A 21,120-nucleotide genomic window follows, 5' to 3' on the forward strand; every position below is an offset into this window, starting at 1 on the left:
AGGTATTATTAATTATTATAATAAAAATATTTACTATATCTCACAGACACACACAGTATTCAGAAGAAATCTTTGCCAAAATGACAATTCTATATTTAAGCATGTATGTTTAAATATTATGTGTATTATATGGCATGCAGCACTTAAAATACCTATGTTATCAAAGGATAAAGAAAAAAATATATACCTTCATTATTACCACTGATAATGTAAGAAATAGCAAGACTGTGAGTTCATATATTACAAAGGTGGGGAAAACATGAAGACCTGTAAAAGAAACCAAGAATGGGTTACAAATATTATTGCTTTACCATATCATTTTCCAGTAATAGTGAATATAACACAAGAACATTTACATGTACATTTCTAAACAAACATAGGATGATGAAATCCTGACTGGTTTTCTTTTTAATAGTTTCTCTTAAATACATCTGTGGAAATCACTGGAACAACATAGTTATGTTACAAGATAATTGTGATTTCTTTTGCTTTTGTTTAGTTGGTTGTTCTGGGGGGAAAGCTACAAGATTAGGAAAGATTTCTTAACTTGTAAAGTAACTGGAGTTCTTCAAACGTTTGTCCCTATGCGTGTTCTTCTTTAGGTGTGCATATGCCCCAGGCCCTTTTGATCAGAGATTTTTTGGTAGGTGATAGCAATGCTCGTTTGGTCCATGCACACACACCTGAGCTATCCTCATGCTTTGTACCAGGGGTTACTCCTGGGAGAATTCTGAGCTACTGCATATGTGCATAATTAATGAGATGCACATATTTTTATTTTTTTGGTGCAGAAAAAAGCTTCTGCCAAAATGTTGCTGCAGTTCCGCATTTTGCCCACCAGAGGGCACTATGGTGATAGGACACAGCAGCAGCTCCCAGACAGCTAGGAAAGACAAAGAACCCGCCTTCTTCATAGCGTCTTCAGATCAGATCAGGAGACAGGGGCGCATAAGGGCTAGTGGGGGAGGACAGAATGGGGCAGGGGCTGAATGGGAGTGGAGGCACAGGGCCACATGGTGATGGGGGAAGCGCTGCAGAGCCACATAGGGACGGGGGGTGGCTGAATGGGGGCACAGAGACACATGGGGACAGGGGAGGTGGTACAGGGACACATGGATGGGGGAGTGGATGTCTGAGTGGGGGGGAGGGACACATGGGTGTGCAGGAACACATGGGGACAGGGACAGATGTGCTTGACTGAATGGGAGAGGCTGGGGTCAGCCAAGCCTGCATGTGGGAAGCTAATAATCCTTCCCTGCCCCACAAAAAAACCTGTTCCATATTTTTCCCACACACATACCTAACAACCCTCCAAGTTGACACCCAGGCTCCTTCCCAGTAATTTACTTCCCTCTCCCTCAGCTCCTCCATTACCCCTGACTCCCCCAAGCCTTTGCACTGCTTCCGAGGGGTGCAGGAAATATGGTTCTGTATTGTAGTTTAAATTAATTACTCAGAGTTCTGTATTAATATGTCTAGTAAGGAATCTATTTGTCAAAAAACAGTTCCTGAATCTTTTTTGTTGTCTGTATTGTTACAGACATACTTGCTGACAGGTATTTTGAAATAAATGACCAAAAATAATTGAAACTGGTGTGATTATATTGTGTTATTTTGACAAATAAAATATGCAGAATTTTGCAGAATCTGAAAATACTGTGCACAGAATTTTTAATTTTTTGGCACAGAATTCCCTCAGGAGTACAAAGGCATATAGGGCTGCGATGGACAAACTGCACTTGGTTCCTTCTCAATCCCACGTAAAAAAGATTCTGAAGCAGGGGGGAAGGAGTGCAGGTAGTGGAGCATCCATATGAACAAACATCTTGAAAAACTCCAGGTACTGTACAAAGTAAGTAACCTTTTCTTTTTTTTGAGTTATGTCCTTACATGTGCTCCACTTCAGGTGCCTTATGAGCAGTATTCCTCAAAAGAAGGTGGGTGTTTTGGAGCAGGGTCTAAGATTGTTTGGAAGGCAGCAATTCCAACGGCGGCATCTGCCTGAGATACATGCACTAAGACATAGTACTTTGAGAAAGTGTGGATGGAGGCCCATGTGGCAGATTTGCAAATTTTTACAATAGGTAATTTTTTTTTAGTAGGGGTACAGAAATGGACTGAGATCTGGTAGGATGGGCTATAGAGGGCGCTGGACATTAGCAGCCTTGCAGAAGGAGAGAATTCAACTAGAAACCCATTTGGAATATCTTTGGGTGAACACAGGTATCCCTTTAACTGTGTCTGTGAAAAAGATAAATAATCTAGGAGAGGCATGAAAGGATCGAGTCCTGTCCAAATAAAAGGCTAATAAAAGGTGAAGAGCGGCTTCCTCCCTGAACCAATGAGGTTTAGGATGAAAAACTTGTACATTAATATGAAAACACAAGGTCACCAGTGTTAAGAACCAGGGATGTGGTCAGAGAAATACTTTGCCTTTAAAGAAAACTCTGTAGGAAGGATCAGCCATCAATCCTCTTGCTCACCAACTATGTGAGCAAGCAGATAGTCACCAGGAAAGTTGTTTTCATGGATAACTATAAAAGCAAGCAAGTGGCCAGTGGCTTGAACTGAGTGTTGAGGATCAAATTCAAATCCCATGCTATGGTGGGCTTCCCGACCTGTGGAAACGTATTAGATAACCCTCTGAGGAACTTTGAAGTTGCAGGATGAGCTAACACCAAACACACTTCCACAGGAGAATGAAACCCACTGATGGCTGTTAGGTGAATGTTAACAGAACTCAGAGAAAGGCCTGTGTTCTTTAAACTGAAAAACTTCTCTATAATCTGCAAGAGGGGAGAGTTGGCAGGAGACAGTTGTTGTTGCATACCTCAATGGTAAAAATCTTTTCATTTCTGCAGAGAAGTTTTTCTAGTTGATTATTTTCTGGTATTCAACAGTACCTGTTGAACCTCTATAGAATAGGAGAATTCTATTCCCAAGAAGCAACCAGCCACCAAGCTTTGATTCATAGAATGTTCAGGTTGGGATGAAGAATATTTCCCAAGTCCTGAGTGAGAAGATCGGGCATTAACAGAAGATTGATAGCAGGGTGAGATGAGAGACAAATTAGGTAAAGAAACCATGCCTGCCTCAGCCAACTCAGCACAATCACAGTAACTTTGGCTTTGTCCTGTTTAATCTTGTGTAGGACTCGGAGGATTAGAGGTGTTGGAAGACCACATAGAACAAGTTCTTTGACCAGGAGATGTGAAAGGCATCTCCCAAGGAATGACAACCTAGACCGCCTCTTGAGCAAAATTGTCTCTTGGTGGTGGCGGCATTCTGGAGGCCAGGTACGCAAACAGTTGAAATAAGGATGTGATGGTCTACACAACAGTTCCATAGCTTTATTGCTTCTGCACAAAGGGAAGGGGATCTCGCTTCCCCAGAGAATTTAAGTAATATATACTGGTCCCATTGTCTGACATTCTGACAGATTGTCCTTTTGATCATACAAAGGAAGTGTTGACAGGCACCTCTGATCGCCCTGAGTGCCAGAAGGTTAAAAGATTCCTGGGAGCTTCACCTGCCCTGAATAGTGTGCTCTTGAAGATGAGCTCCCCATCCTAGAAGGGATGCATCAGAAACAATAGTGATGGTGGGAGGTGGATGGGTGAAGGGGACTTTGCTGGGATTCTTCCACCAGTCAAGGGTACGTGATGAGGAACGGAGAGCAACTTGTTCAATCTTTGTCTGTTGGACAGGCCTGGGAGCAGCAGAGTTGTAACCTGGCATGTGATGTGGCAAAGGTACATGCTGCCATGTGGCTGAGGAGCTGCAGAGAAGTCCTGGCAGTTATCTGAGGACTCATCTGTACTTGCATAACCAAATTTGTTAATATAGTACCTTTGGTAGGTAAGGTCTGGATTTGTAGCATCCAGAATGGCCCCTACAAATTCTAGTAGCTGAACTGGTGAGAGAGAGAACTTCTCAGTATTAAAATGAATCCCTAGCATGTTGAACAGAGTCACAGCTTTCCTGATGGCGACTTGAACCTTGGTGTAAGAACATCCTTCAAGTAGCCAAATCATCAAACTAGGGGAAAACAACTACTCCCCATTAATGAAATTTGGTGGCAACTACCACTGTAATCTTTGTAAATATCCTGAGGGCAGTAGGAAGCCTGAAGGGGAGCACTTGACATTTAAAGTGCTCTTGACTTATGACACAACATAGAAACATCTTATGAGAACGATGTATTGCAATATGAAAGTATGTGTCTTGTATATCGAGGGTTGCAAACCAGTCCCCCAGATTTAGAAATGGTACAATAGCTGCAAGTATCACCATCCTGACCTTTTGCTCCTTGATGGAGGCATTTAGTATCCTGAGATCTAGACCAGTCTCCATCTGCCCTTCTTTTTGGGAACCAGAAAATATTTGGACTAGAACACTTTCCTTTTGTGCTGGGTGGGATCTAGCTCCTCAGTTTCTATATGCAGACTGGACAAAACCTCTGGTCTCCACAGAAGTTTGAGATGGGTTCCTGAAAGGGACAAGGAAGGGGATGGGACGAGGATATGGACTTGAAATGGATGGAGTAGCCTCATGTTATAACCTCCAAAACTTATCTATTGGAAGTAATCTACTCCCATGAAGTGAGAAAAAGAGAGATGATCACCAAAAGGTGGGCAGGTCATGGTAGGATGATGCAATGTGAGATGCAAATAGTGGGAATGTTCATAACCCCCCAACAAAGTTATCAAAATGTATGCTTGGCTAACAAGGATGGCTGAGTTGTTGCTATCAAAGTAGCCAAGGCTTTTCTTTTCTGCAGTCTAAGTTTCTTTCTAGGAAGTTCTGAGGATCCATGGTCAGTAGAAAATTGGGATGTGTGAGATCTTTGAGCCCTTTGTGACCTATTGAATCTTCTCTTGCCTGCAGGTATACAGAACTTCAGTGAACAAAGGGTAGCCCTTGATTCCTTCAGAGAGTGTAAGGACTCATCTATGGACTTGCTGAGCCCACCAAAGGGAAAGCCTTCCACTGTATTACTCCCTTAAGATTCCAGAAGGCTGCAGCCATGAGGCTCACCACATGATAACAGCTGTGGAGATGGAGTGAGCTGCCATATCAGCTACTTTGAGGGAAACTTGTAAAGAAGTTATTGCTAGGAGATGGTCTTCAGTGAAGATGGCCTTAAACTATCCTGTGAGGGGGATGTTCAATAAATGAGTTAAACTTGCTATACTTAATGTGGTTATATTTAGCAAGGAGCACCTGATAATTAGCAATGCTGAACTACACAGAGGCAGATGAGTAGCTCTTGCAATCACAGTGGTCCAAATACTTTAGATCTTTATCATGGAGTAGGGAGGGTCATTTTTAATGATGTCTGTTGCATTCATTCACAGCATCCACAGCCAAAGAGTTGGGGGCTGGATGTGTGAAGAAAAATGCCAACCTCTAGCAGGAATGTAGTATTTTTGTATCTGCCCTCTTACAATTTGGTGGCACTGTGTCAGGGATTTGCCAAATTTTTTTTGTGGGCTCTAGAAAAGCCTCCATTATGGACAAGGCTACTTGAGTAGAAGAGGGAGTATGAAGAAAATCCAATAGTCTATGTTGGAACTCTTGGACTTCTTCCAAGTGAATATGGAGAGTGTCAGTGACTGTTCATCAGGTCCTGAAATTGTCTGAAATCATCTGTGGGGGTGAGATAAATGCCTCATCAGAGGAGGACAAATAAATATTTGTTTAAGGGGTAGCCTCATTAGCTCTTTTTTCTTGTTCTTCAAATAACTCCTCCTATGGTGGGGACTGAGATGGAGGGGTGGAAGGAACAGAAGAGCGCAGACTCTGGCACTGAATCTGGGAGCTAGATGCCTTGGAGACCTGCTGATGATATGCAGCCCAAGGTTCCCAATATGTCCACTAAGGGTGGCAACAAGGGAATGGGAGGGGATGCACCCACGCTTGGTCATACCAAGTAGGATGTGGAATGGCTTGAGGCTCTCTGTGTCTTGAAATGTCCCTTGGTAGTTTAACAGTTCAGCTGAGATCCTTTAGCTATGAATATTCCAACCCAGTCACTTGTACATACCCAAAAGTTTTACATTAGCCTGCCAAATTCACCCTCCCCCTAAAAATCAATTTATTTTAAGAATCGCCTATTCAACAATCTGACTAATCAGCATAAATTACTTTTAGTATAATACAAAATATCCAAAGCAGGGAATAAACACAGATGAGTAGTGTGTTTTGTTTTGTTTTTAAACTGTTTTAACTGAAAGCATTTTAGCTCCATGTGTAAAACACGTCCAATTTAATTGAGAGATTTAACGCTTACTCAAGAATTTGCATTTTTAAATGCCAATAAGAGGCCAGAGTTAACATTACAGATTTAATTTACACATCCATAAAATATTTCAATGCTGTATTTAAAAATAAAACATTAGTAAGTTAATGTAGTTAGTGAATACTTTGCTTAATATTTTTACAAAATAAAAAGCCCGTAAACCCTCCCGCCCCTCCACCCACACTTCAAGGTAGACTTGCAGTCTGACACTTTTAATGAATTTTCTAAAAAAGTTACCTATAGATGCAAAGAAAATGATGGCAAGAAAGTCACGTATTGGTTCAATACAGGACATAATCTCTTCGGTAACCATGTGACCCTGAGAAGAGATCAGTGCTCCCGCTAAGAAGCATCCCAATTCCATTGAAACATCCAATAGCTCTGTGATCTGTTAAAGAAGAAAGAAAAGTTTATTCCTATTCTCGGTCTGTCATCAATTATTATCAAAGTTTACAGTTATAGACTACAAAAATACTGCTTTGGGATTTAATGTATTACTTACTGCATCTCAATACAATTTCAACAATGAAAGGAATTTATAAGATTTACTTCAATATATTATTCTACAGCAGGGGTCAGCAACGTTCGGCACGCGGCTCGCCAGGGTAAGCACCCTGGCGGGCCGGGCCAGTTTTATTTACCTGCTGACTCAGCAGGTTCGGCCGATCACGGCCCCCACTGGCCGCGGTTCGCCGTCCCAGGCCAATGGGGGCGGCGAGAAGCAGCGCGGGCGAGCGCTGTGCTGGCCGCGGCTTCTCGTCGCCGCCCCCATTGGCCCGGGACGGCGAACCATGGCCAGAGGGGGCCGCGATCGGCCGAACCTGCCGCGTCAGCAGGTAACTAAAACTGGCCCGGCCCGCCAGGGTGCTTACCCTGGCGAGCCGCGTGCCAAACGTTGCCGACCCCTGTTCTACAGTAATGTATTTACTGTGGTAATCTAGATTATTAATAAACTAAACTAGAGACACCCTCTAGAAACAATTGTAAATTTTCCATCCTGCACTTTAAGACTTCTTGTATCATGCTCCAGGAATAACATCTAGTCCCACTGACTCCCATTGATTTCAACAGAGATTGGATTTCACCTAATTAAACTAATTTAAACCAGCAAATTGTTAAACAAGGATAAATAGTCTGAATTTATAATCTGGGACAAGATTACTTGCTTAAATTCCGTTGTTAATGGGATTTAAGAACACGCTTAAGTGCTTTGCTGAATAGGGCTGAATTTAAGCATGTATACGTAAGTGCTCTGCTGAAGTAGAGCCTATCATACTTGAAAGATGTTACATTGCTCTTCTGTTACTGCTTGTCTGTTTATGATCCATGGCATTAAAAAGGAAATGGAACGAAAATGTTTGTCAAGAGTCCAATTTAAGCTTACAAAAACAAGGAAATTGCACCATGCAAAATGAAGACAATGCTCTGAGTGTTTAAATAGTGAGCAGAACTTTTTATCACATATAAAAGTATTCAAAAATAAAATATATAAATATAACTGGTATTTAAAATCCTGCTGCTGCAGGCAGACATTTTACTGAAAGACAATGTCATATATATTGAGGGAATACATTAAACTGACAATCAATTTCCATCCTAATTTAGATTAAGCAATAACGTGTTACACAGTACATTTATGCCTGGGATGGTGTTGCAGTATAAAGTTAGAGGCCTAAACCCAAGAAACTATAATCAATGGAGGAAAGCAATAATCCCCAAGATATGCACTGCCTAGAATGTCTTATTTACTATGAACTGGAATCCACAAATAAAGTTAAAACAGACCTGAGTATTTGTCAGTATTAATGAATGACTGCTGATCAAACAACTCCATTGTGTCCAGAATTTTGACGCAATTCCAAAACATTTAATCATATGGATTGGTCTATCACACAATATAGTTATTTACCAGTAATCAAATTAATAAAAGAAAATTGTAGCCTATGTAGGCTGCCATATCACATGTGGATACCCCATATTTTAAGAATTAAATTAAATTTTATTTTCAAAATATGGACTGCTCTTACCAGGAATTTAAAATTATGAGAAGTGTTAAAGCTTCAAACCACATTGACAGAGAAGAAAACACAAGATGGTGGATGTGATGGAATATATGAGTCAAAGAAATTTTACAGAAATTATTTTTAAAAAATTATTTATAAAAGAAAGCACTGTAGGGAGTACACATACTTTAAGAACAGCATTTTCAGCACATATCTGAAACATGCCTTTGCTACTAAGATATGACACATGCTCATGTGTCAAGTTATTCAAAGAGCTGTGTGTCAAAATAATTATTGTTTACATTTTAATTATTTGAATTTGGGATGGTTAATTCAGCGTTTGTAAATTCTTTCTTAATCTCCTCAACTAGATTTTCACGCTACTGTGGTGTCATGAGAAATCACTGTTCAGCGAGGTAACAACTTAAAATAAAATATAAGAGAGAAATACCATCCACAAGTCAACAATGCATAAACACAGTAACCAACTAGAAATTATATACAATAATATAAAACAATACCCTGTTTTTCCCCTCCAACATAAAAGCCTCAATCTATCCATTTACTGCAGGAGAAGGTAAAACAGCGCATAAAACTCATGTCAGCTGAAAATGGTGGCTTTATCATTCACTTGTCTACTCCCCAGACCAGTGGTTCACGTACCCGAGAGGGTACTCAGAGGTCTTTCAGGGGGTACATTAATCCATCTAGATGTTTGCCTAGTTTTACAACAGGCTACATAAAAAACACTAGCAAAGGCAGTAGAAACTAAAATTTCATACGACGACTTGTTTATACTGCTCTATATACTACACACTGAAATGTAAGTACAACATTTATATTCCAATTGTTTTATTTTATAATTATACGGTAAAAATGAGAAATTAAGTAATTTTTCAGTAACAGTGTGGCTGTGACACTTCGTATTTTTATGTCTGATTTTGTAAGCAAGTAGTTTTTAAGTGAGGTGAAACTTGGGGTAAGCAAGACAAATCAGACTCCTGAAAGGGGTACAGTAGTCTGGAAAGTTTGAGAACCACTGCCCCAGAATGAAAGTAGTATTATAAAACCCTCACCCCACAAAATATTTACTACTATTCCATCATGGGAAAACCTACAGTATTAGTATTACACATACAGTAGCAACACTGTAGGAAAAAATACAAGTAATGGGATTTAACCAGACCACAAACTTTATTAAGTAATGCATCTGGGATCTATCTGGTAATAACTCATCCAGTCCAGGTCATCCTTCCTTTGTAATCTATAGCACCTGGTGGAGAGCTGCTGTCTGTGTCCCCACCCCATTAACCTGATCCCAGCAATGCTGCTGGGACTCCATCACCCGCCCCCTTTCCCCATCAGAGGGTTAAGCTGGTAGGAAAGAAGGCATTGTCTCCTTGATTTATCAGTCATTAGGAGCCCCATCCCCATTTCCCACCTTCTCTAGGAGATGCCGTCTCCTAATCCGCTTCCAATTCCAGTTCATCAGGAAATTAGACCCCCACTGAACGATAACCTGAACTGAACGCCTGCAAACTGCAACAAAATTAATTTTGCAACCTAATCTACACACAAGGTCCCTGGGCTTGGAGAGGAAAGTGACAAACAAACACAAACATTGCGTAGGCCAATTGGAGGGAATTTTTTCCCCAGCCTCAAAAAGGCAACCAGTATTATGCCCATAACAAGGTCCAAAAAAACTGGTCCTACATTAATCCCAAGTGGGGGTGGAGAAGGGGGAGCTTTTCTTCCTGCTGGCCCAGACTATCCCTCCCACCTCTGAGGCTGCAGTGGGATGGCGCAGGAGGGATGGGACTGTTATGTTTTGCAAACAAGTCCCAGGAGCTTGCAGTCACAACTGTGGCACTTGCAACGTGTTTTCTGCAATGCCAACCTCCCACCATCAAGGCTTGCTACAGTGAGCTCAAACCTTTTAAGGTTTTCAGTATTACTGGAAAAAATACATATCACAAAACAGAGTTTAAGTTTTGAACTCCTGATAATAATCTATTTTAAAAAACTAAAATTCACCAGAATGTCTATACAACTCTGTAGCAGATGAAGGCCCGGCAGCTTCCAGACTCCCAGCTTACTTGGGGACTTGCCCCTGGAAAAGTTTTCAAACATTGACAACTGTAATTTCATCAAACAACCTTATAAAACCGTAATAAACCAAAATTCTTCATCTGACCAAAACTACCCTATTGAAAGTGTTTCTATTAAAGCACTCATTTCACTCACGCCTTCAAACAAAAACATGCAACTGTCAAATATGACACAAATTAATGTCTTAATGTGAATGGCCAGGAGGGGGGCAAAGGAAAGAGAGAGGAGAGAAAAGGCAAGAATGAGGATTATTTAAAGATCAATGTTAGAATCCTAGCCAGAAACCTTGTATTCATCTTTGTTCAACTGTGCCTACCAGTTCTCTTGTATCCCTAAATATGAGTTTTTTCAATTAAAATCTACAGCATACCTATTTAAGTAAAATATACGAGATAAAAGCTTAGAGACTAACAAATTTATTAGAGCATAAGCTTTCGTGGACTACAGCCCACTTCTTCGGATGCATAGAAGAAGTGGGCTGTAGTCCACGAAAGCTTATGCTCTAATAAATTTGTTAGTCTCTAAGGTGCCACAAGTACTCCTGTTCTTCTTTTTGCGGATACAGACTAACACAGCTGCTACTCTGAAACCTGAGATAAAAGCTCTTTCGTAATCCCTTTAATTAAAGAATTGAGAAAGCTCTCAAACAACACAGTCATTCAAGAAGTCCTATAGCAAAAAGGGGTTGACAAGATTTGACAATCCTAATATTTCTAATTCAATTTCCAATCCAATTGATGCTGCTTCCTGTTCTACCTCTGATGGGCAATCATTCCGTTCCACATCTTATTTAGTAAAGTAATGTCACTGGCAAAGTTAATGTTGTGTAACTCGTGTCGCTAACTCATTTTGTCCCATCTGCAATGCTTTTTGTGCCTGCAGCATCATCCTGTGTATTGCTAATGCAAAGAGTGTTGATGATAACACACACCTTTGTCTAACACCAGCCACAATACTGAACCACTCACACAAGCCTGTAACCAATCTTACTGTGCATCTACTTCCATCATCAAAACTCATTATTTTAATCAGCTTGCCTGGTATCCCATAGCTTCTAGCAATATTCCATGGACCAGGGGTCTCTCTGTGGTTGCTATCAATCACTTTCTTAAAGTCAAGGAAGTTGAGATGGATTTCTGCCAAGAGGTAGCTTTTTTCGATGATCTGTCAAAGAGTGAATATCTGTTCACAATATGATCTACCCACATGGACCCCTGCCTGTTGTCGTAATATTTCATCCACTGCCTTCTACATTCTACTCAGCATAACAGTAGCCAATCCTTTGCCCAGGATTGATAGCAATACAGTATTTCCCCTATTTGTGCATTGAGTAAGATCACTCTGTTGGCAATGCCACAATGATACCATCTTTCCAGTCTTGTGTCACTGGTTCTTTCACTCATATTTTGTTTAAGTTTTGTTAGCTGCTCAATCAGAATTTCACCTCCCACCTGTGGTACCTCTGTTTGAATTCTGTCAAACCCAGGAGCTTTCCCTTGTTTGAGGATTTTGATGGCTGTTTAATTTCATTCGGTGTTATTGGTCCCTCTTCAATTTCTAATTTAGCATTGGCATTTCTCTTGAACCTGTGCATGAGCATCAGCTTTAGATAGTTTAATATGGAAAGGAAATATTCTATCATCTGGCTTGCTCTTCATGTGTTTTCAATAGCTGTCCAGAAAAGTCCCTGATGGGCATTAGCTGTGACACTTTGATTCTTCCTGAGAGGTCTTTTACCCATTATATAGCAAGCAGCAAAAATTGGATTGAAAGTAAATGCAGAGAAAATCAAGATTATAAAGGTAGGAAACTGGACAACAGATGCAAAAGTGTACATGGATGGAAAAGAAATCGGACAGGTAGATGGGTTCTGCTATCTGGGGAGTGTGATGACATTTGAAGGTAACTGCAATAAAAATATTTGTGAGAGATTAGGAAAACAGATGCCACTACTGGAAGGATGAATATCATCTGGACAGAGGTCTTACGCAAAGGCCTAATTTGATCTGCTGAGCCTTTATTAGTGGTGATAATACACATGGTGGAAAGATTCCAAATTGACTCTCAGAATCCAGACTGAGATTGTGAGGCTGTCAGTTACAAGTAAAAGGATGTTTTTTCCTCTAACTTGAGTACGGTTAAGTGGGGAGATAATTAAGAAACAAAGATAGACCCACACACAATGCCATTTTCACAGCCATTTTTCAGAATAGACCTGAATTTTGAGGTACACCTGTCATCTCCCTCCAGCCTCAAACCTGATCTGTCAATATGCTACATCTGATATATTTCTATAATGACTTTCTTTTTGATACATTAATAAAAATATTTGAAATAAAACTGTCAGTTTTCATTCAAAAGTACTCAAAGCAATAGTATACATTTGCATTCTCCACTTTAAGTATTAAAAAAGGACTCCACTTTCTTTTATGGCTTAAACCCACTAATACACATCCTTGTGTATATGTTGTGCTACTCCTCTTTTACTAATACTTCTGATAGGCACAATTTATGTTAATGTTTCTAGTGGAGGCCCATTTCAAATAAAATACGACCCCTTACTATAGAAATCAACTTATTTTTGCGTGATTAAGCAGATTTCTAAAGTCACCACTATACACTTTGCTTTAAGTTTCTCTATTGCCTTTCCATTAAGAGTGCTTCACAGAAATTATGTCTGCTTGTTAATGGAAATCTATAAGAAACTATGAATAAGTTGTTTCTTCTCTTACTTATATGACCTAAGAATCTGCTGCGCTTGTTTAGAAAAGGATTGGAGTCTCAAGCACTTCTACAGCAATGGCATTTTTCTAAATTACACAGAAGTCTATAAATTGTGAAATGCTTCTCCTGTTAGTCTCTTACATGTCCTAAATTATAAAGATTAAAAGATGTACTCCCTTAGCAAAAAGTGGCATGCATACCCAAGTCCTTTCTCAAGGTACGTCTCCACTTAGGATGGTGTGTACAACACAGACAATGCATACCCAGCTAGCAGTGTAGATGGTGAGGCATGGCTCGGCAAATAGAGTAGAGTACCCCACTACATGGCTCTCTACATGGCCAAGCAGCGCCTCCCATGTCTACACTGCTATATTTGGCAATGTAGTGTCCCATTGCCTCCACCCTGCTGGAGCCTTTCCACATTGCAGGAAAGACACTGGCAGCAGAGAGTTGCATGAGCCCTTCACTGCCACATGTAGATACACACCACACTTACAAATGTGGACACAACCTGCCTTTCCTTTCACTGTGGCATGTAGCTACATGTATCCTACACAGCGCCGCAAGTGTAGACAAAGTCTTAATGACAAGATTTTCTCAGGATGTATCTGAAAGCTTCTACGGACATTTTGCTGAACTTAATTGTTTTCATTACTCCATCTTGGTCCTGCTTCTGTTCCCTATAAAATGTCTTAGTGCCACATTTTGCTTTAAAAAGCTCACAATACAAACAGCACGTCCACAAGCTCCTCTCACTTTTATCATCACTTTCATACTCTGCTTCTGTCTTGTACTATTAGTCCTAAAGCATAAACTTGGAGAACTGAAACAATGATCTAAAGCATGGTAACACCAGCAGAAATTCAGAGCATGAACAGATTCTGCAAATCCATATCAGAGCTATTTCAAACCCACAGTTCGTAAAATATTATAGGTGATAGCCACTTTCTGTTCTCAAACAGTCTGCTCTACTGGATGAGTGGAATATGAAGCATTAAATTAATGGAGGGACACTGGGACAAGAGAAATATACCTCTAAGATTTATCAAGAGCTTATTACAATTTAATTTGTGTATGTGTCCTAAAAAACTACAGTGGCTTCAAGGATCCATTATAGCCTTTAAAGAAAAAAGTCTGGTTAAAAAAAGTCCCCCCACAAAAAGAAACAAATAATCTGTAGTAAAGACTAAATTTGGTAAGCCAATAATGTTAAAAACAAACATAACAGGAAAAAAGTTTACTTGATTTCAGTAACTCAAAACCCCTCCTCAAATTATTTTTCAAATTAATTAAAAATAAAAATAAAAACACCTCAAAGAACCCAAAACAAAAAAAAAGCAGTTTTCTGCACTGGAAAATAGGATTTTAAACCTTCAGAAAATTGGGGCACACAACGAGGACTAACAGACCTTTACTTGCACCACACACTAATATGATAATCTACACAAACAGTTTTACTTTAAAATTATCTGCTGAAATTCAACCTGATTTTATTTAGGTTACATAAAATTATTGACCTGTAACTCCTAATCAATTACTACTTATCACTTATATTGCAGTAGAACTTAAAATGTGCTAGATGCTTTGATCCTCCATGCATTTGAGTTTTGGTTTTAAAATACCAATTACAGAACTGTGAAAATATGTAATAAAGGTTAAATGTGTCAGTATTTTTGGTACTGATGTCATATTAATCTGTACATCAAAGATATGTAAAAATGTTTTATTATTTTAAAAGATTACCGTTAACATAAGAAAGACGAAAGCAGATATTCCTAAAATGAGGATTTCTTTATTCCCTTTACTCTCCGCATGCAACTTGCGATAATATGGTCCTATGAGATAAGTCTTTATAACAAGACATATAAGAAAAACAGCAGCCAGAGAAAAGAGAATTTGGCCAATCAGTATCAGTATTCTCAGTATTTCCATGACAATGCTAGAAAAGAAAAAAAGAAAAAAAATGTTATTTTACCTGTTCTCTTGCCTTTAAACCAGTTTCCCCCAAGTGAAAAATCTAATGGTAAAGGTTTTCAAAAATGGGTTGCTAGTTAGCTTCCTAAATTCATATTTAGGCAACTCAATACGTGTCCTAATTATCAAAAATGCAGAGCACCCAGTAATTCCTGCTAAAGTCTAGAATCTCCTCCCAATATGGTCCAACACAGCCTGTATTGGCTGACCTTCAGGACACAGCATATGGCTCAATAAATTTACTCGGGCTTATATTTCAGTAGGATGATTATGGGATATAATGAGATGGTATGGAAGGCGTTTAATTTTATGACACAAATCACGTAAAAAAACAAATGATGGAAAAAAGTTAAGTATTGGGGTGAGGTGTTCTGATTTAATATGATACATATCAATAATATAAGGGCACGCATGGCATTGGATGACCATGTTTTGAGAAACCAACGTTAAAAATTCTAAATATAGTTTTGTCACAGTCATACACAGATCCATAAGCTTATGGGTGGGCAAATTCTATATGCCACAAAACAATGAGGCCCTCTTCAGAGACCAATAAAGTAATAAATACATTTTTAAAACCTCTTTACCTGGAGTATGTGCTGGCTCCTGCTTGAATAAGGGTTGGCATAACAGCTATAAATAAACCAAGCTGTACATCCTGCATTACCAGCATACCAAGTAGTACACTACTGTAATCAATATCACCTGTTTGTCAGAAAAAGAAGCGGATAAAAATGTAGCTTGATGCAGATGAAACATTTAATGGTATCTGTAACAATGTTAGTAGTAACCGTATATCTAGAGACTTCTTCATTGACTGAAGATACAGAATACAGTGTTATACTTTATATTTTTTAAATCAACTATGGCAATCTAAATATGGAAATAATTATAAGCCATTTACAGGAAGCTTTTATCATGGATTAAAAATAAGTTTTTGTTAAAGCCAGCTGATTAGTTATTGGGTATATCATTTCTATTTTGTAAACTAAGATGCTGTAGAACAGGGGTCTCAAACTCCCGGCCCGCGGGCCATCTACGGCCCTCGGAGGCGAGATGGGAGGAGAGACACAGGCAGACACGCTGCAGACAATGTCCACTGTAGGCGCCACCCCCATAGCTCCCATTGGCTGGGGGAGCAGGACAAGAGATATCATCATTAGTTGCCCGGCAGAATCAGCCATGGAGGCAGCATCACTTTTTTCCCCACAATGAATATAAACAAGTCAAAATACCAAACACAACTATCTGATGCACACCTTGCTGCAATCCTGAAGGTTTCAACTGCTCAGTTACTGAGGCCAAACATCAACATACTGTTAGAACTAAAGCGTTGCCAGGTGTCTGGCAAACACTAAAAACTCTCTAACAGGTGAAGAATTGTAGAAAGTTGTATGACAGCTTTATTATTTCTAAGAAATTCAAAATAAAACGTTTTCTTTTCTGAACACCATCTTCAGTGACATTATTGGCCCACTGGAAGGATTTGAGGACTGGCACTGGCCCTAAGGCAAATTGAGTTTGAGACCCCTGCTGTAGAATGATAGACACAGAAGCCTTATGAATAGACATAGCATGCATAAAATATTTCTTTTAAGTTTCATGCAATGGGGTGTGAATAAACCTAAGTCAGTGTCCATTAAGGAGAAGTGCAGTTTCTTTCTTAATTACAATAGACCTTTGGGGAAGAAGAAAGGAGGTGGGCAAAAAAACTTATGGAGGCAAAAATATTGGGGGGGAAAAGGAGCCGTTACATAAGGTACATTTCTCCTCTGAAATGTGTTCAGGTAAAATTCTTCTGACTTTCCATATCTATTCCATATGTGCATTCAGAATCATACCTGCTTCTTTAGTGATAAAAATAAGGTTGCTTTTCAGTCCTGTTAGCACCGTGGAGCCAATACAACTAAGAGATTGAGCTGCATTCTATTACTTCTTCTGTATCAGAATTATTTGTTAATTTCTGATCGGTTACATCTACACAAACCCATTGATAAATAACCATACTAACCTTTCTGTAAACTGTTGTTCTTCCAGATGTGTTGCACATGTCCATTCTAATGTAGGCATGTGTATGCCCTGAGCACAGTTATTGGAATTTTTTCCCCTACTGGCATACGTCAGATTGGCTCCAGCACCCACTGGTGCTATATGCTCATAGCGTCAGTAAAAGGACCCTGCTGACCCTGCTCCACCTCAGTTTCTTCTTATCGACTGACTCCAACAGAGGGGTAGGAGAGTGGGTTTTGGAATGGACATGTGCAACATACCTTGAAGAATAGTTACAGAAAGGTTAGTAACTATTTTTTCTTCTTTGAGGCTTTCACGTGTCCATTCCAATGTAGGTAACTCACAAGCAGTTGTACAGGAAGTGGGCTTGGAGTTCTAGGACAGACTGACTGCAAGACTGCGTGACTGAAGTTGGCATCATCTCTAGCCTGCTGGGTGATGCCATATGCACCGACAACCAGGTTGCTGCTCTGTAGATGTCCTGAATAGGGACTTAGCTAGGAAGGCAGCTGAGGAGGGCTGTGATCTTATGGAATGAGATTAGCAGGGGGTGAGATGTCTGGATGCATGAAATAATCCAGGATGAAATTCTCTGGGCAGAAATGGGAAGACCCTTCATTCTCTCTGCTATTGCTATGAACAGCTGAGTTGATCTGTGGAACAGTTTGGTTCTTTGTATGTAGAAAGCCAGAACCCATCTAACATCCAAGGACTGTAGGCGCTGCTCCTCTCTGTTCACATGCCATTTAGAGTAGAATACTGATAGGAAGATTGCTTGACTGCAGGGGAATTGCAAAACCACCTTTGGGAAGAACGACAGGTGTGGATGCAGCTGAACCTTATCCATTAAGAAGATTGTATATGGGGATTCCAATGTAAGGGCCCAGATTTCTGAAACCCTTCTGGCCAAAGTGATGGCCACTAAGACAACCACTTTCCAGGAGAGGTGCAACAACAAGCAGGTTGCTAACGGCTCAAATGGTGGACCTGTGAGTTTCGACAAGACAAGGTTTAGATCTCAGGGAGGAATAAGTTTTCTAACCTGGGGGCATACCTTCTCCAGGCCTTTGGGAAAATGGATAACCATCTTGAGTGAAAAAAAATGGACTGGTTGTTGACCTTGGGATGAAAAGATGAAATGGCTGCTAGGTGAACCTTAAACTGAAGAGAGGGACAGACCTTGTTTCAGCAGTAGAAGGTACTCCAAAATGAGCTGCAGAGAGGGCTGCGTAGGTGGAATTCCCTGTTGGTAAGACCAGCTGGAGAACAGCTTCCATTTTGCAAGGTAGGTGGCCCTGGTGGGGGGTTTTCCACAGCCCAGTAGTACTCTATGGACCTGCTCCGAGCAAGCTTGTGCCTCAGGATTCAGCCATAGAATTTCCAGGCCATCAGATGAAGAGACCTTAGGTTCAGATTGAGCAGGCAACCGTGCTCTTGAGAGATCAGATCTGGGTGGAGTGGAAGCAGTAGCAGGGTCTCCACCGAAAGGCCTCAGAGGGAGGTGAGCCAATGTTGCCTGTGCCATGCCGGGTTCAGGAGAATGACCTGCGCTCGGTCCCACTTGATCTTCGTCAGAACCTTCAGAATCAGTGGGGTAGGAGGGAATGCATAAAACAGGTGATTTATCCATGATAACAGGAATGTGTCTGTAAGAGACCCTGGATTGTGGCTTCCCAGGGAGCAGAAACTGATGGCATTTCTTGTTGTTGTGGGTAGCAAACAGATATATAAGGGGAGTTCCCCATGGTTGGAAGATGTCCTTTGTGAGGTTCGGTTGGAGGGACCACTTGTGGAGAGAGGAGAAAGACCTGCTGAGGTGATCTGCCAACTGGTTCTGCATTCCTGGAAGGTAGGACGCTTCTAAACTGATTGAGTGTGCAATACAGAGCTCCCACAGCCGGATTGCTTCCTGACACAAGGGGGAAGGGTGCGCTCTGCCCTGTCTGTTGGTGTATAACATGGCCATCATGTTGTCTTTGAGAACCAAAATGATCTTGTTTGTAATGTGGGATAGGAACACCAGACAGGTGGACCGCCTGGAGTTCCCTGACATTGATATGGAGGGAAAGCTCTTCTTGAGACCAGACGCCCTGAGTCATGAGGGACCCTAAGAGGGCTGATACGTCGGATACTAGAGATATTGACAGTTGAGGCAGCAAAACAGGTACCCCCGCACATACCATGCAGTGGTTCAGCCACCATGTCAGTGAATCAAGGACCTGAGCGGGAACAGTGAGCACCATGTCCAGGTGATGACGTGAGGGAGACTATACTGCAGCCAACCAGACCTGTAGAGATCAGAGACATAGCCTCATGTGTTGCACTACATATGTGCATGAAGCCATGTGTCCCAGAAGACAGACTCTTTCATGCAGTCGTGATCAGATAGGCCTGGAGGGATCTTATCAGGGCTGTAATTGAACGAACGTGATCATCCGGAAGAATGGCCCTTGCCTGCACGGAGTTGAGAACTACACCGATGAACAGGAATAAGGGTGGATTTCTGGTCGTTTACCAGTAGGCCTAGTGGTTGGAAGGTCGACTGGATGAGACTGATGTCAGATTCACTTGAGCTCTGGACCAGCCAGTTGTTGAGATAAGGGAATACATGAACTCCCTTTTTTCTGAGAAAAGCTGGCACTGCTGCCATACATTTGGTGAAGACCCATGGGGTGATGGACAGGCCAAATGGAAGAACCGCAGACTGGTAATGAACTTGGTTCACGACAAATCTTAGGAATCGTCTGTGACTTCAGAAAATCGATATGTGGAAGTATGTGTCCTTGAGATCGAGGGCGGCATACCAATCCCTTGAATCCAGAAAGGGAATGATGGACACCCAGGAGACCATGTGGAACTAAGTTCTTGAGATAGCACTTGAGACAATGCAGGTCTAGGATTGGTCTGAAACCACCCTTGGCTTTCAGGATTAGAAAGTAACAGGAATAGAACACCTTTCCTCTTAGGTGGAACGGAAACTCTTCCATGGCTCCCACCAAAAGGAGGGATTGGACTTCTTGTTCCAACAGTTGCTCATGAGAAGGGTCCCTGAAAATGGATAGGGAAAGGGGGTGGAAAGTTGGAGTAGACAAAAACTGGATTTCTACTGTGCTTGGAACCCAATGATCCGAGGTAATGTGGGTCCAGGCATCGAAGAAGCGCAAGAGTTGGTTGGAAAACAAAGGGGCAGCGGGATCCAGTGTTGAGGGGATTGTAATGTCGACTTTGAGCGTCTCACCAAAACAAATGCTTCAAGTTCCCCAAGTGTTTGGAGCCAATCTGTATTGGCCCTGCTGAGGAGGTTGGTGGAGGGGGCCTTCGTCTGAACCTCCTGCTCTTCCTCCTCTGTTGATCTTGCCTTGCTGGCTGGGCAAAGTAGAGGCCAGTCTGTTGGGGCCTGTTGTGCTTTCTGGATACAGCCGGGATATCATCGGCAATCCCTTGATTCTCTACCACAGATATACATATGGGTCCTGAGATGATTCAGGAGCCCTATCTTAGAACCACAGATCCACCTACAGTAGGAACAAACATTTCCTGGTAGGTCAGCTGCCTGCTGGGAGAAAGTTCTTTCTTTTTCCTTCCTTCTCTCTCTCTCTTTTCAGCTTTAAGGGCATGGTATACAGATCAAAGATTTCAAGGTCACCTTAGAGTCTTTAAGGCTATCTAGTCTAGTGTCCATTTGCTCTGAAAAGAGCATGACCCTTCAAAGGGGAGGTTTTGAAGGATTTGTTGCACCTCATGCAGAAACCCTGAGGACTGCAACCACAAGCTCCTGTGCATGGTTACAGCTGTGGCCATTGATCTGGCTGTGGAATCTTCCCTTCCTCGACAAAGGATGAGAATTCTTGCCTAGATGCCTGGGAGAGCAAGTCCTTAAATTTTAGCACAAACTCCCACATATTAAAATCATAACAGCCTAGCGAGGCTTGCTGGTTCGCTGTGCTAGTTGTAGAAGCCCGTGGAGTAGGCCTTCTGAACAAAAAGGTCCAATTTCTT

General features: G+C 41.1%; 1 protein-coding gene across 5 annotated transcripts in view; it reads right to left on the reverse strand.

Moving 5' to 3' along the window:
- Positions 1-21,120, reverse strand: part of TMCO3 (transmembrane and coiled-coil domains 3) — a 63,777-nt gene that overhangs the window by 5,237 nt on the left and 37,420 nt on the right. For 3 of the 5 annotated variants that reach the window (XM_065580991.1, XM_005309891.5, XM_065580993.1), the window contains 4 exons: positions 15,699-15,816; positions 14,881-15,076; positions 6,539-6,689; positions 188-267 (listed from right to left, as the gene is read on the reverse strand). In XM_065580991.1, coding sequence (XP_065437063.1) covers positions 188-267; positions 6,539-6,689; positions 14,881-15,076; positions 15,699-15,816 — 545 coding nt within the window. Of the gene's footprint in view, positions 1-187; positions 268-6,538; positions 6,690-11,090; positions 11,578-14,880; positions 15,077-15,698; positions 15,817-21,120 lie in introns of those variants that run through there. The other 2 variants (XM_065580992.1, XM_042845734.2) reach the window with 2 other exon arrangements.

Source organism: Chrysemys picta, chromosome 1 (genome assembly GCF_011386835.1).
Source record: "Chrysemys picta bellii isolate R12L10 chromosome 1, ASM1138683v2, whole genome shotgun sequence".
NCBI lineage: Eukaryota > Metazoa > Chordata > Testudines > Emydidae > Chrysemys > Chrysemys picta.